The sequence below is a fragment of the Zychaea mexicana genome (assembly GCF_025766255.1).
Source record: "Zychaea mexicana strain RSA 1403 chromosome Unknown BDB00scaffold_14, whole genome shotgun sequence".
Classification (NCBI taxonomy): Eukaryota; Fungi; Mucoromycota; class Mucoromycetes; order Mucorales; family Lichtheimiaceae; genus Zychaea; species Zychaea mexicana.
In genome coordinates, this window is record NW_026516677.1 from 512,989 (window position 1) to 526,495 (window position 13,507).

Genomic DNA, 13,507 nt, shown 5'->3' on the forward strand with positions numbered 1-13,507 from the left:
TACTTGATCACTTGCACAAGAATGAAAGAGAACTAAGCCACCGCCCTCTCTAGAAACGACTTTCATTCTTTGATGCGTCCCAACGAAAAAGGCCACAAGTAAAACAACAAAAAAGTGGCATCGTACTTTTTTAATCTGGTAAGCTCCGCAAAATACAAGAGATGTTGTTCATTAGGGCGGCCCTCATACTGGATTGACCTGGAACATCGGGTTTTCTTCCACTCCCCCCTCGCTCTCTCTCATCAGCTGGGCGAGACCCCCATCATGTCATACATTTGCCAATAAAATATGTTGTTAATCAACTCACAATGAAAAACTAAAGGATTTGCGTGTGCTACATACCACATATCGCACAAACTTCATCATCATCATCTCAGTGGGTCCTTGGGACTATATATATAGAGAGAGTTGGTGTATATATTGTACAAAAGAAAAAGAAAGATTTACAGGGTTGGATATGATAATGCGAAATATTTATAGAATCTACTACTGCTACTACTATCTACATCTGAGCCCAGAAAGAAAAACTTGGAAGAACACGTTCAGGTTTTATCGTCCAGTTGTTGCAGAAACTGCTTGTGATCCTTGTGCAAAAGACTGTGGTGTCACAGACATAATACTGCTGCTCCCATTACTATTGCCAGCCTGCTGGTTATTAGTAGTGCTACTGCCAAGGAACGGTTGCTCAACAGCAGATTGGGTGAAGCGCTGAGCAGGCAACTCGTATCGGATACCGAGCTCCGTCAAGATATCCTTGACTGCGATCAAGAACTATACAAAGCCATTTAAAACAACAACAACAACAGCAGCAGACAAAGAGAGAGAGTAAGAAACATGTGGCCCCATTGTATATCCCGCGCTTTCTTCTAATATGTTGCTGTTCTTGTTTGTTTTGTGGCACCCCCGGTCCTCCTTTAAGCCAGATCAAATATTCCTCACCTTCGTTCGTCGCTGAAATCTTTTACCGAGATCCTGCCAATTGCCTTTGTGTGGCAGCCACATAGTCAAAATGATTTGGTTGACATCGATGATATCAGTGACACGCATATCAAACCCTGGCGCATAGTCGCGCGATTCGCCATTCACCCAATCGGTAAGGCGTTTGCTCAACAGCATCAACCGGTCCGTAGGGGTTCGGAAATCGATGTTGATCACGATCGATTCGCCCATATCGCCAGAGCGGCGCACGTTGACAATGAGTTTGGTCATTAGCACTGTGGTAGGTGCATAGACTTGCTGACCATCGCCTCGACTGATTGATTGCGATACATGATGCATATCATGCGTCGAGGTAAAATTGGTTAGAAGCGATGTTCAATATAGGCTTATAAGGTAATAGGGTGAAAGGAGGGGGAAAATAATAACTTACATAAACACGGTTCCCATCAAGCCAAGCTCATGGACAAGCAAGAACTGGTCATCAATAAGGAGGTAGTCACCTGCATCATAGGGATGCTGCAAAAATAAGTGAGAGAGAGAAAAAAGAAAGAGTTAGTAAGAGAGAGAAAACGAGTATTATTATGTGTGTACTGCGTTGAAAACCATGTGGAACCCTAGTTAATTAATAAAATAAAAACAGAAAAGGGCCTTCTTACCGTTACAAAAAGGAACATGACACTTTCAAAGGTATTTTTGCACGAATTGCCAAAGATGAACGTCAGTGCCAGCAAGAACGAGCCGAGGGGTACCAGGGCTTGCCAAAGATCAACATTAAAAATGGCAAGGGATATAAAGACGGTGGAAGCGACACTGATAATCAGTAGCATGGTATCGATTTTGCCCAAGGCCTGGCTGGTATCCCGCATCGACTGGGCCAGCGCCTTGCGCTCCTTGTAGATCCGTAGTACAGTGTCACGGAACTCGCGCCGCGTTAAATTACCATTGCCATCTCTGTCAAACACAGCAAAGGCCTTTTCTGCCTCCTCCCGGTTGTGAAAATACGGCTCAAAGTGATGCATGTCCAGCGACGTCTTGGACTCTTCTTCGTTCGTCAAAGGAGCTACGAAGCTAGCATGGGGGAAAGCGAGCGAATAAAAAAGCTTCTTGGCCACTTTTTTTGCATACTCGTTTGAGTTGATGTCCACCTTGTTGCGGTCGATCCGGCTCCGCACTTGAGGTTGGTCGGTCAGGACAATGTTCTGAACTGCCCAAGAATCTCCGCACCAGTGTTGTGTCGTTTGTACTCGGGTCTTCCGTCCACGCTTGTGCTGTACCCAGTATTACCATCAGAAGCGGCAGTAGTGGTATGGTCGGCAGCACTGTCGCTGCTTTTTTCCGATGAACCGCTGTTGGGACGACGGCTTCGTAAACGACCATTGGCTTCGGGCCTCGATTTGCGGGCTTCGGATTTGCTCAAGGTATCAAGTACTGGTATAACATTTTTTGATCAGCAGAAACATTCCAGCCAGCCAAGCAGGCAGTAGTGGGTTGGTGCGTACAGAAATTCCATCATCACACTTTTTTTTGTGAAACTCTTACTTTTAAGGGCATGCTTATTCTCTCGAAGTCGGTCGCTGAATGCTTCGCGATGAAATCGGGTTGCTATTAAGTGATATATCGCTTGCTTAGTATAATGCAACGTAGACAAGAAAAAAAACCAAGAAAGTGTAGGTTCTTATTACCGATAACCTGTACAACGACCTTCTGAGCAAACAGCCAGCAGCTAGCGACAAAAATGCAGGCAAACACTTTGGTAATGACGGCCGAGTAGCTTTGGTCTTTGACAGACTATTTATAGATCGTTTCATTGTGTTAATACCAGTAGAGCGAGGTTTCCAGAGTGTATGTGGGGGGGGGGAGCGGGGAGATACGATGCAGCGTTGCGGTTTAGGCCGATTATAGAAAGTTGGTGGCTGACTTACGTTATACGGATAATCCAGTAAGAATGCCCAAGAGCCCCAGTTCCATGAGGCCAAGATAAGAATCATCAAATATCGTTTTAAGCTCATGTAATACTGTCCCGTATTAAAAAAGAAGAAAAAACAGAGTTTGAGTATGTGAGTGTGTATGTGTCGTACCGACGATCTTGTGTATCCACCCTCCTTCCCATTATATTGTATTTTTCCTTACCTCCATGGACGATTTTACTTTCTCCGAACGTCTTCCTTTAAACACTTTGGTCCACAAGGACACAACGGCAGGGACGGACTCGACAATGACAGCACAGATCCAGGCGGCGCAATGAAGAGAAGCAGCCCAGTAGAGCCAGAGCTGCAGGTTGCTACGCACGTTTTTGAAATCCGGATCGGCCCTTTCGTCGTCTGTAGGCACGGGGAGCAGCTGGTTCACACACACGGCGGGAGTGATGAAGACGCACGAACCAACCAGCGCCAAGATGAACCGTTTTGCAAAAGGAGAAAGGTAGCTCCAGCAGCATGGTCGGCGCATTGCATCCTGGATTCTCTGTTTGGTGGTTTTGCGACGCTTTGGCCGTGGCTGGTCTGGATCGTCGTTCCAGTCAAACTCGTCGTCGTCATCGTCGTTGTTTCCATGGTTACTATCATTTTTGTCGTCGTTGTTGTCGTGGTTATTGTTGTCATAGTTTTTGTGGCTATGGGGATGGGAATCATGATGGTTGTTGTCAATGTCGTCAAGGTGGTGGTAGTTATTTTCCAGTTGCTGCTTCTCGGAACTTTGTAATGGATCGTCTTCCTGCAGACGATGACGATGGTGGAAGAAAGGACTTTTTTGTCGTAGCTCCGAATCATCTGCAAGCCGGACATCATCATAATCATCATCCTCGTTGCCTTTGTGCATGTCAACAATGTGATCATCTATGGCAGGCATCGGGGCCGGGTCTGCAGTTTATTTTTTCTTTTTTAGAGTTCCACACACGTACATACATGAATGCACACTGTACACCAACCATACACACACTGTACACGAGATGGGGGAGAGGAAAGGGGGGGGAGGGCAGGACAACAGAACGGATGGTGGAACACAAACACACTGCCCCCATCCAGTAGTTTTGTTTACGCTTCCCTGCTGTTGCTTATTACTATTACCTGTCATCAAACTCTTTGACTCGTCCGGATGAATGCGCACAGACTTCTTGCCCATGATGACGGAAACAAAAATAACGGGAGGAGAAAAAAGAGGCCCTGCGCGGCTTACCCAGCAAAACTAACTTTTATATTGGGAGCGGGAACGGATGTTTCAGTTGCCACTGGGACCAACATAGAGAGAGAGAGAGAGGAATGATCATGATTCGCTCAAGCCCAGCAACCAAAAAAAAAATTTCCAGGAGGTCCAGAACGAACTGTCGGTTAGGCAGCAGCAAAGCAGCAGAAGCAATCAGCAATCAGTAGTAAGGGGGCGGACCGTAAATTTTGGTTCGACAGTGTTAGGGTGCCCTGGGTAGCGTGATCTTTGGGTTGCAGGTGTAACCAGGGAGTCAAAAAGAAGGCATTGTGCAAAGTGTGTGTACAAGCGTGGTGAGTAGCGAGTGAGCACCGAGGGGGACTCCTGACAGAATATGGCAATGTGTGTGTGTGTCATTGCCAAAGAGACAAGGCTTTGTTAGTGACTACTGACAGTGCATATAAAACGCCAACTTGTTTTCGTTGCCCTTTCCTCTCTCTTCACTTCACTTCTCTTCACTTTTAGCAACTCACGCACTTCCTTTCTTTTCCTCTTTTTCTTGTGCCGGCTCACACTTTCTCTCTTCTTCTTCCAATCCAACCCAAAACCACACACACTCTTTTCTACCTTTACATAAACAACCACTAGCAATAATGCTCAACAAGTACAGACACCGAACCAATTCCGGCGCAGTCCCTTCCTGCCCGACCATGTTCCCTCCGGCTGTCATGGCACCACCAACAGCACCCACTCGAAAACGCACCCATCTGAAGCCAAGCCAAGTCGCCGTGCTCCAGGAGTCCTTTGTCACCAACCCACTTCCGGAGGCCCCCATGCGCAGCCGGCTGGCCCGGGAACTTGGTGTCACCGAGCGCACCATTCAAATCTGGTTCCAAAACCGCCGTGCCAAAGCTCGTAAATTGGATGCCATCTCCAGTAACTGCCCCGGCGGCTCTGGTAAAATCCCCTCGCTCATGCCAAATGTCAGAACCGGCTGGATTGAGCCACCTCAACGTAGCAACACGCCCCAACGATACCAAGCCACATTTCGTACAATGATGACTCCTGAACGGTTTGAAGAAATGCAACAACAACAACAGCAACAACAGCAACAGCAACAGCAACAGCAACAACAGCAGCAGCAACATCTAGAACACCAGCAACAGGACAACAATAACAACGCGTCTTGGCCGCAACAGCAACAACAGCAACGCAAACGTCCCCGTTCGTACTCCAAGCCTGAAACAGCCTGTGTGCAGTTGTTGCAAGAGGAAGAAAATGATGCGATTCCTCGTGCCATGTCGGAAGGCACGGATCGGATAATACCTAAACAAGGTAAACAGGGAGGGCCTTTTCCAGAACTCCGCACAATCTTCTTCTCTCCCCTATTTACATAGCACTGTCTATTAAGCTGCAGAAGCAAAAGCCTATACTAATTACATGTAATGAATGTCCATTTTAATCTGATAGGACCGAACGCTGAAATCAATTTTCCAGTGGCAGCCTTGCGCGTCGGCAGCTGGGCAAGATTTGCAGGCATGCGCGATCAGCAATGGGATCTCGTGTGTTACGCACACCAACGCCAGTTGATCTGGCATATCCAAGATGACGGCCACCAGTTCCGCATTCAAATCGACTTTAGCGCTATCCGCCAGCTGGTGCTCACGTCTGAAGTGCAGGAAGACATGACCATGGCCGACCAGCTTCAGATTCATCTGGACCATGCTGGCGACTTGACCTTCTCCATGTGGCGAGCCGGTATTGACCACGACTGGATCCGTTGCGGCGACTTTTCCGAAAACAAGCAGGCCACCTACCAGGCTGTCCATGTGTTGCAGGGCAACTATGACATGCTTCGCCAAGCGCTCCTGCAGATGTTCAGCCAATCGCCTGACATGTTCTCAAAGTGTACGATGGCCATGCCCGAGGTGCCACCGCTCGACTTGTGTCGCGATTTCACCTTATCGCCCTCGGCTACCCCTGAACCAGCCATGACAACAGCAGCTGTTGCTGCTTATGCTGCAGTCGCAAATACTTCCGCCGCCGCCGCCACCACCAACAGCGCTGTCGCACCCAATTGGATGCTTCAGGAGGCTGCCGCTGCTCCTCCTCCTTGTTCTTCTTCTACCTCCTCGTATCTCCCCAAGTCGATTGATGAAAATGCTTGGCTGCATCAGCAGCATCAGCAGCAGCCCTGGGACAACTCTTGGCACATGCTTCAACAGCAGCAGCAATCACAACAGCATCATCATCATCATCAATCATTTGCTCCGTCCATGGAGGTCAATTTTTTGTGATAAAGCATCGCAACGTTCACACATAGTACACACACGCACACATCTTTCATTGTCTTTGCCTGGTGCAAATTCGTCTTTTTTCTTTTTCTTTTTTGTGATTTACCGTGTCCATATTTCCTCCCGTAGCGTATACATATCCTTTTTGAGACATCTTCTTATAACCAACGCCTTTTTTCTTTCTCTTTACATATCGTACATATCACTTTTCTTTCTCCTTTCCCCCTTCTTCTTTTACCCAACCATCCGGTCGTTTGTGTGTATCGCAAATGTACATACCGCATACAGCAGCAGCATTTCAGCAACAGAAGAAAAACGGTTTCATATTTTAGCATTATTTATTATCTCCCCCCTTTCATTACATTGAGGAAAAATAAAAATTATTGATCATGCAAATCTCACTTACTCCTAATCATTCTCCCACACTTTCAATCTCGACTTTTGTACTTTTTTATCCACATGGTGATCCACTCCACAGGTCGTTGCACAACAAGCTATGCATTGCTGCTGTTGTTGTTGTTTTTCGAGCATCATCATCCCTCTTGTCTTTGATGTCCGTCTTGCCTGCTATGTAATGGTTGCTATCTATGCTACCACATATATTACCTCTCAATACTGTATACGCATGGATAACATAGCAGCAGCAACATGAAATGGTGCCACCCGTCAGAGCCCCCTTTGGACCAGCCTTATAGAGAGAGCTCAGTCAATATGTGTAATTGCTCTTATCTTGGTCAAACAGAAAAAAAAAATTGCTCACATGATATAGTCAAAGCTGTGAGGGTGAGTCAGTCAGTCAGTCAGTCAGTCCATCGATTGTCAAAAAAAGACACGTCACTACTAAAGCCCGCGACTATTTTTTTCTCCAATTCTGCTGCGACGGCCTCTACTGTCATAGCGAGTTTTTTTTTTGTTGCTTTCGATTCCAGTTTGCGGATTCACACTCTCTTTTTCTTTCTTTAAAAAAGTAAGCATCATTCGTGACACTCGCCTGTAAAAGAACGTTATCAAGGCTAGACATTTTGGCAGAATTTCGAGAATCAGGAAAAAAAAACTGACTTTGCCACTATTATTAGGCCAAAAAAAAGTAATCATTAATAATGGCTGTTTCTGAAGAAACCGTGCCCGTCCAAATCGACGTAACAAAGCTCACTGCTTTATCACCAGAAGTTATCTCAAAGCAGGCTACAATCAATATCGGTAAAAATACCTATACGACGACTGTTTATCCTGATTTAATTACCTCATTTCGAAACAAAGCATGTCAGGCTTACATTACATCATAATTCTGATTTCTAGGTACGATCGGTCACGTAGCTCACGGTAAATCGACTGTCGTCAAGGCCATTTCTGGTGTCCAGGTATATACACATTAGAAGCATGAAAATTGTAGTAGGATTACTTACCCTACGAGGGATGTTTTTTATAGACTGTCCGTTTCAAAAATGAAATGGAAAGAAACATTACTATCAAGTTGGGTTACGCCAACGCAAAGATCTATAAGTGCGAGAATGCCGAATGCCCTCGTCCAGGCTGCTACCGATCATACGGCTCATCAAAGGAAGATCACCCACCTTGCGAGCGCCCTGGATGCGGTGGAAAGATGCAGTTGGTCCGACACGTCTCGTTTGTCGATTGCCCAGGTCACGACATCTTGATGACAACCATGTTATCCGGTGCCGCAGTCATGGATGCTGCTTTGCTCCTGATTGCCGGTAACGAATCCTGTCCACAGCCTCAGACCTCCGAACATTTGGCCGCTATCGAAATCATGAAACTGAAACATGTCATTATCTTGCAAAACAAGGTCGATCTCGTAAAGGAGAAGGCTGCACAGGAACAACACGACGATATTTTGGCATTTGTAAAGGGTAATGCATCTATTACTCAGTTGATTGGCTGCTGCTAAAGACAAAAAAGAGGGCTGGAGTGCTAAACGTGTTGATGTTATAGGTACCGTTGCCGATGGAGCACCCGTTATCCCCATTTCCGCCCAATTGAAATACAACATTGATGCTATCAACGAATATATTACAAAGAAGATTCCAGTCCCTGTCCGTGATTTCACTGCTGATCCACGACTCATTGTCATTCGTTCATTTGATATCAACAAACCCGGTGCCGATGTTACCCAGTTGCAGGGTGGTGTTGCTGGTGGCTCTATTTTGAAGGGTGTGTTGAAGGTCGGCGACGAGATTGAAGTCCGTCCTGGTGTCATTATCAAGGATCAAGAAGGCAAGATCCGCGCAAGACCTATTCTTTCGAAGATTCTCACATTAGCTGCCGAAACCAACAAGTTGGACTTTGCTGTTCCTGGTGGTTTGATTGGTAAGGATATCTCGTTTATATATGGAAGATAGAGAGACGTTATACATTGACACATGTAATCCGTGGCCGTATTCAGGTGTTGGTACCCAAATGGATCCTACTCTTTGCCGTGGTGATCGTCTTGTCGGTCAAGTGCTCGGCTACCCCGGCACCCTGCCTTCCATCTACACCGAATTAGAAATATCCTACTTTTTGCTGCGCCGATTATTGGGTGTCAAGACCGACGATAAGAAGCAGGCTAAGGTTGCAAAGCTGACAAAGGGCGAACTGTTGTTGGTCAACATTGGTTCTGTTTCTACTGGTGGTCGTGTTGTTGGTGTCAAGGCCGATTTGGCCAAGATTGTCTTGACTGGCCCAACATGTACTGAAGTTGGTGACAAGGTCGCGTTATCCAGAAAGATTGAGAGACATTGGCGGTAAGTTTTTCTTCTATCGATTACGATGATTGGATATCATGCAACTATTTATGCTAAACCGGGTGTTTTATTAGTCTCATTGGTTGGGGTAAGATTAAGCGTGGTACTGTGCTGGAGGCCGAAGCAAATTAAGCCTTTTTTCAGTTTGAAAAAAAAAAAAATTGTATGCATCTTTAAAAAATCCTCAACATGTTCTTTGTTTCTTTTTGTTGTTTATCATCACTATTAATGTGGTATCTTGATGGGCAGGCTAAAAGGTGGATAACTATTGAGATAAAGATACTCTAAGTGTCGCATGCAGCGTTAGTACACATATTTGCCCGGAATAACTTCTAAAAATATCATGGGAATTCGCATGTAATCATGCTGATATGTAGAAAATGATGCGTGTATCGAATCAAGACGAACGCGAAACTAAACCATTACGTTCGCTGGTGGACAACTTCACGGATCTCTCTTGCAAATTTGCTTTCCTTGCTCCTCGACACTAATAGCTCAGAATATCCACCGTATCAAACTGCGCTTGAGTTGATATTTATGCTGGTGTAGGAGAGAGCGATTATCAATGAAACAGAAATTGATTTCGATCCATCAAGGAGAGGATTATTCATTCATTGCCCAAAGTTACGATGGCTGACCCTTCAACGATTTGCGGATTGAGCCTAGTAGAGTTATATATACATATATGACTACCGGTCAGCTGTGGAATAAGTAAGCAATCCATAGTAGGTTAATCAATATATCCTTTCACTGCTTACCAAGCTGCTCTTGAGCGAAGTGATCGGTTTAGCGAGTGCTGCTGTTAACATGCTCCGACTTGACTGTGGTATGTTTCCAGGCTTTTGCGAAAGCATGCCTCCATTATTGTGTAGTAGGAGCTTGGTGAGACCAAGTGGCGAAAGTTACAAGAAGTAATGTTGTACTTTTCTGTGCTGTCAAAAGGGTACTCACGACGCCTGACGAGAATGTGGGGAAACAGATGTATTGCTAATAGCACGGTCACTCCCAGTGTGCCAATAGTAGTGTGTATACGAACTCTAAAAATTTCGAACTAAAGAAATGCAACATTGAATGTTAAACACATCAAGACAGTAGGAATATGGTTGAAAGCCTCACATGTATTAACTGGGACATTCATTGGGTCGAAATAGCCAGAGTCATGATTCGCGCTCCTGACAAACCATCGGTTTTCAAAGCTATTTTTGTGGTGTTTCTCGGCTGGACGTTTCATCGCATACTTTGAATATCGCATATCGGCGGGCCATGCTAAAGCAAACCTGGCTTTCACAGCAGTACGTCTTTAAGCGATATTTCAAAGATTGCGATATGTTGTACAGTCACCCAACACTGCGGCTCAAATCGCTTCGTTGTCTGTGGACGCACTACGAAGGCTACGTCTCCGTGGCAACATTAGTCAACTATAGTTCTTAGCACAACAATCTGTGAAAGAGCACGGAGGCAATTGGAAGATTGCCTGAGAAAATTTGATGAGTGACTGACGAATGCATCGCTTTGAACTTGACTAGCGGCTCGTTGTCGTAATAGAACACAGATCCCGACTTAGCGGTTCATGTGTCTCAACAACCGTTCCCGTCGCTAGCTGAGGGAGAAAACCGTACCGAAAAAATCACCTCCTCAAACGAGAGCGGCTTAGATTCTGATAATGCTCAGCAGAGAATTGCTACCGTGAAAAGGGTGGTGTGGCATGCGTGGACTGGACCGAGCGCATTAGGGAGGACAGAGTAATCGGGGATTGAATGGCATATATTGGTTGGATCCTTTTGACTTCTTGGTCGCAACTTCGCACTGAGCTCTGATGCCAGCTCGCTTCAAATTGAGAAAACGCACTGCTGTCTATGTTACTCCTTCGAAAATCGCACTCACGCCCTCGTTCGGTTGTTCCTTAAAAGTGCCAGCAGTCTGTCTTTCTTTCTCATCACTTCTAATCGCGCCGTTCATTCGCATCCTAAAAACTTTCAGGATCTTTAGCAGTTCACGTACTCAAAGAGCCTGTTAACATTCGAAACTTCTTGTAACTATTTGTGACGCGTGGCTTGGCGCGTGCACAGACACTTCTTTCCAAAACAAGCGGCGACAGTATCGGAGGGTACACCGGCATGGTGAAACATACATAGCATGTCGATCACTGCTATAGCGTATTTGACTTCTTCACGACGACTATCACTTACACATCTCCTTCCCCTTCCCTTTGCTTTTGTGCTAAGTTGCGTCATATGATATAAGCGGTCCATAAATTGAGCCAACCAGAGCCTTAAAAGTGAGAGCCAATCAAAATGATGGATTTCATTGAAGACCCGAGCGTGACGGCAAAAATTGTCTGGATAAGAATACCAGAAAAACCCCCCACCCCTCCCATTTTCTTTTCTTCTCCAGTTCCATTTACACAAACTTTATGAAGCGCAAAGTGTTGTGTGAATCCTTGACTTGGAAAGCTATCCGCCGAGTCGAGGTGGATATTTTCACCCGAAAGATGCTTCAACGGTAGCAAGGTTGTTGGAAGCATGCCCTAGGGCTGCACCAACGTAGTACAACAACCTTGAGGCATCTTTGTGCTTAGTTGACGTTGTGGGCACACACGGCACGGGCGCCACTAGTGAATGGCGAAGGTCTCTCATTTCGTAGCGACCATTCACTACCTGCGTCTTCGATCAGGTTTTGCTGTCTTCCTGGAAAAAAGAGACAGCAGGAGTTTTTCCCCTCTTTTTCTATTGGAACTTCCTAGAAAAGAGGGTTTCTCTTTAAAATACAATAAGAAAATGACATAAAGATAATAATCAACAAGAGAAGCTTTCTATGTTTGATTATTATTATAACGGAAAGTTGATCTTTCGTTGGGTAATGACATCCCAATTCACAAAGGAAGATCTCTCGCTTACTGATCGACCTTGTGAAGTACTTTTGTACTTTGTTTGTGAATGTACTGATTGAGGTTTATGATCTCTTTCAATTTTATATAAAGTGGTGGCAACTACTTGACACCGTGCTCACTACGCATGGTACCTGCTATCTTTCTTAAAAGGAAGAAATGAGGTTGCATTCGCTTTAATTTTCTGTGGTGCTTGACCGTTTGAAAGGAATGGCCAGCAGCAGCAGCGATTGAGACGCACTTGATCTCGGGTCAAAATGCCTGTCGGCTACAAAATCGCGGCGGTAAAGCACGTTTCGAAGACGCATATGGTAATGCGTTGTAAACTTGCTGCTAAGACTCAAGGATTTATAAAGTACTCCCTTTCATTTTATCGCGCTGCACTACACATATGATCTTCTACTTATTCTCTGGTTTTATGACGATTTTGAATATTTGCTCTTGCTCTTTCGTCATTCATAAGTGGGCTCGACAATGTCGTTGGCGTGTGAGTTTGCGCTCCTTTTCGTTAGCGTTTACCCGAGAATAATGATCTATTTATTATAGTGATCTCCTTCGTCACTCCTTATAATGAAAACATCATCTCCCCTTTCTTTCGTATTATCGCTTAGTCTCTACAGTACATTTATGGATGATTCATCTAACCCATACTATCACATACAACAACATCTCGGTCGAGCCTGACACGACGGCCTTACGCTTATTCGCACATGAAGTGGTTTGAAGAAAGACGCGCATTTTCGTGTAAGTCGCGATTAAATATCATCTGCGCCAAAATAACAATGATTGAACGCAAAAAACCTGTAGTTACGAAGACAACAGCGTAAGTCGCGTTGTACGGATTAACCTGAAAGGAATAGTGTGGTTTCGCACACAAAACAGAGCTCTATTGTAAAAAATTTCCTGCATCCTTGCTTCAACATTGCGATCGATTCACTTGGTAGCGTTGTTTGCAGATCAATCTGACAGTGAATGACAGCGTTTTATGCTGATAATAGCGGTGATAGCCACAGGTGGTGAGAATTTGTCAGAACAGCAGCAGTCTTTTTAGCAGTTGGAAATGCACGATAATGCATACACACGAAGAATTCACAATAGATGATGATATCTTTATTGTATGATCACTAGGTAGTAGTCTCTTGCTATGTATGTCGGAAATAAATGAGCGTTGCATCTATCTGTAATGTCACCCAACAGTTTGTCTTTGTCTCTTTGATTATGCCACCGAAACGCGCGTCAAAAAAGCGAACATCAACAAATGCTAAACTCTGCGGGCTCGCAGAAACGATTCGTAGTAAATGCTACCGATGGAGGACATGCTGCAGTCATTACCCAACAAGCACTTGATAAATGCAACCATGACGCGACAAGCTTAGTGGCACTCACTCCTCAAGAGACGGAACTTCCTTCTCATTGTCCATGTCCTCTGCTGGCTATCAAAATTTTTACTACGTACGTTTCCATGGCATAATGTTGTATTAGTTTGTATATTTGAAACTCAC

General features: G+C 45.1%; 3 protein-coding genes across 3 annotated transcripts; 2 read left to right on the forward strand and 1 right to left on the reverse strand.

Annotated features, from left to right (window-relative positions):
• Positions 1-549: 549 nt before the first annotated feature.
• On the reverse strand, positions 550-3,756 carry BDB00DRAFT_758226 (uncharacterized protein; the record flags this gene model as incomplete). The annotated part of the gene is made up of 9 exons (XM_053119041.1): positions 550-771; positions 940-1,252; positions 1,370-1,455; positions 1,596-2,182; positions 2,224-2,367; positions 2,479-2,541; positions 2,622-2,727; positions 2,862-2,954; positions 3,070-3,756. The coding sequence occupies 9 exons, from the start codon at positions 3,754-3,756 to the stop codon at positions 550-552; spliced, it is 2,301 nt and encodes a 766-aa protein (XP_052982803.1).
• Positions 3,757-4,580: 824 nt separating this feature from the next.
• BDB00DRAFT_809266 (uncharacterized protein) lies at positions 4,581-6,790 on the forward strand. The gene is made up of 2 exons (XM_053122471.1): positions 4,581-5,415; positions 5,551-6,790. The coding sequence occupies exons 1-2, from the start codon at positions 4,734-4,736 to the stop codon at positions 6,375-6,377; spliced, it is 1,509 nt and encodes a 502-aa protein (XP_052982804.1). The 5' UTR covers positions 4,581-4,733; the 3' UTR covers positions 6,378-6,790.
• Positions 6,791-7,474: 684 nt separating this feature from the next.
• On the forward strand, positions 7,475-9,250 carry BDB00DRAFT_785614 (eukaryotic translation initiation factor 2 subunit 3; the record flags this gene model as incomplete). The annotated part of the gene is made up of 6 exons (XM_053120549.1): positions 7,475-7,574; positions 7,674-7,735; positions 7,804-8,245; positions 8,328-8,702; positions 8,779-9,118; positions 9,193-9,250. 6 exons carry the CDS (start codon positions 7,475-7,477, stop codon positions 9,248-9,250), a joined length of 1,377 nt encoding a protein of 458 aa, XP_052982805.1.
• Positions 9,251-13,507: the final 4,257 nt, after the last annotated feature.

Coding starts and splice junctions, on each gene's coding strand:
- BDB00DRAFT_809266 (XM_053122471.1), top strand. CDS start 4,734: ATGCTCAACAAGTACAGACACCGAACCAATTCCGGCGCAGTCCCTTCC. Junction 5,416..5,550: donor TCGGATAATACCTAAACAAG/GTAAACAGGGAG, acceptor TTAATCTGATAG/GACCGAACGCTGAAATCAAT.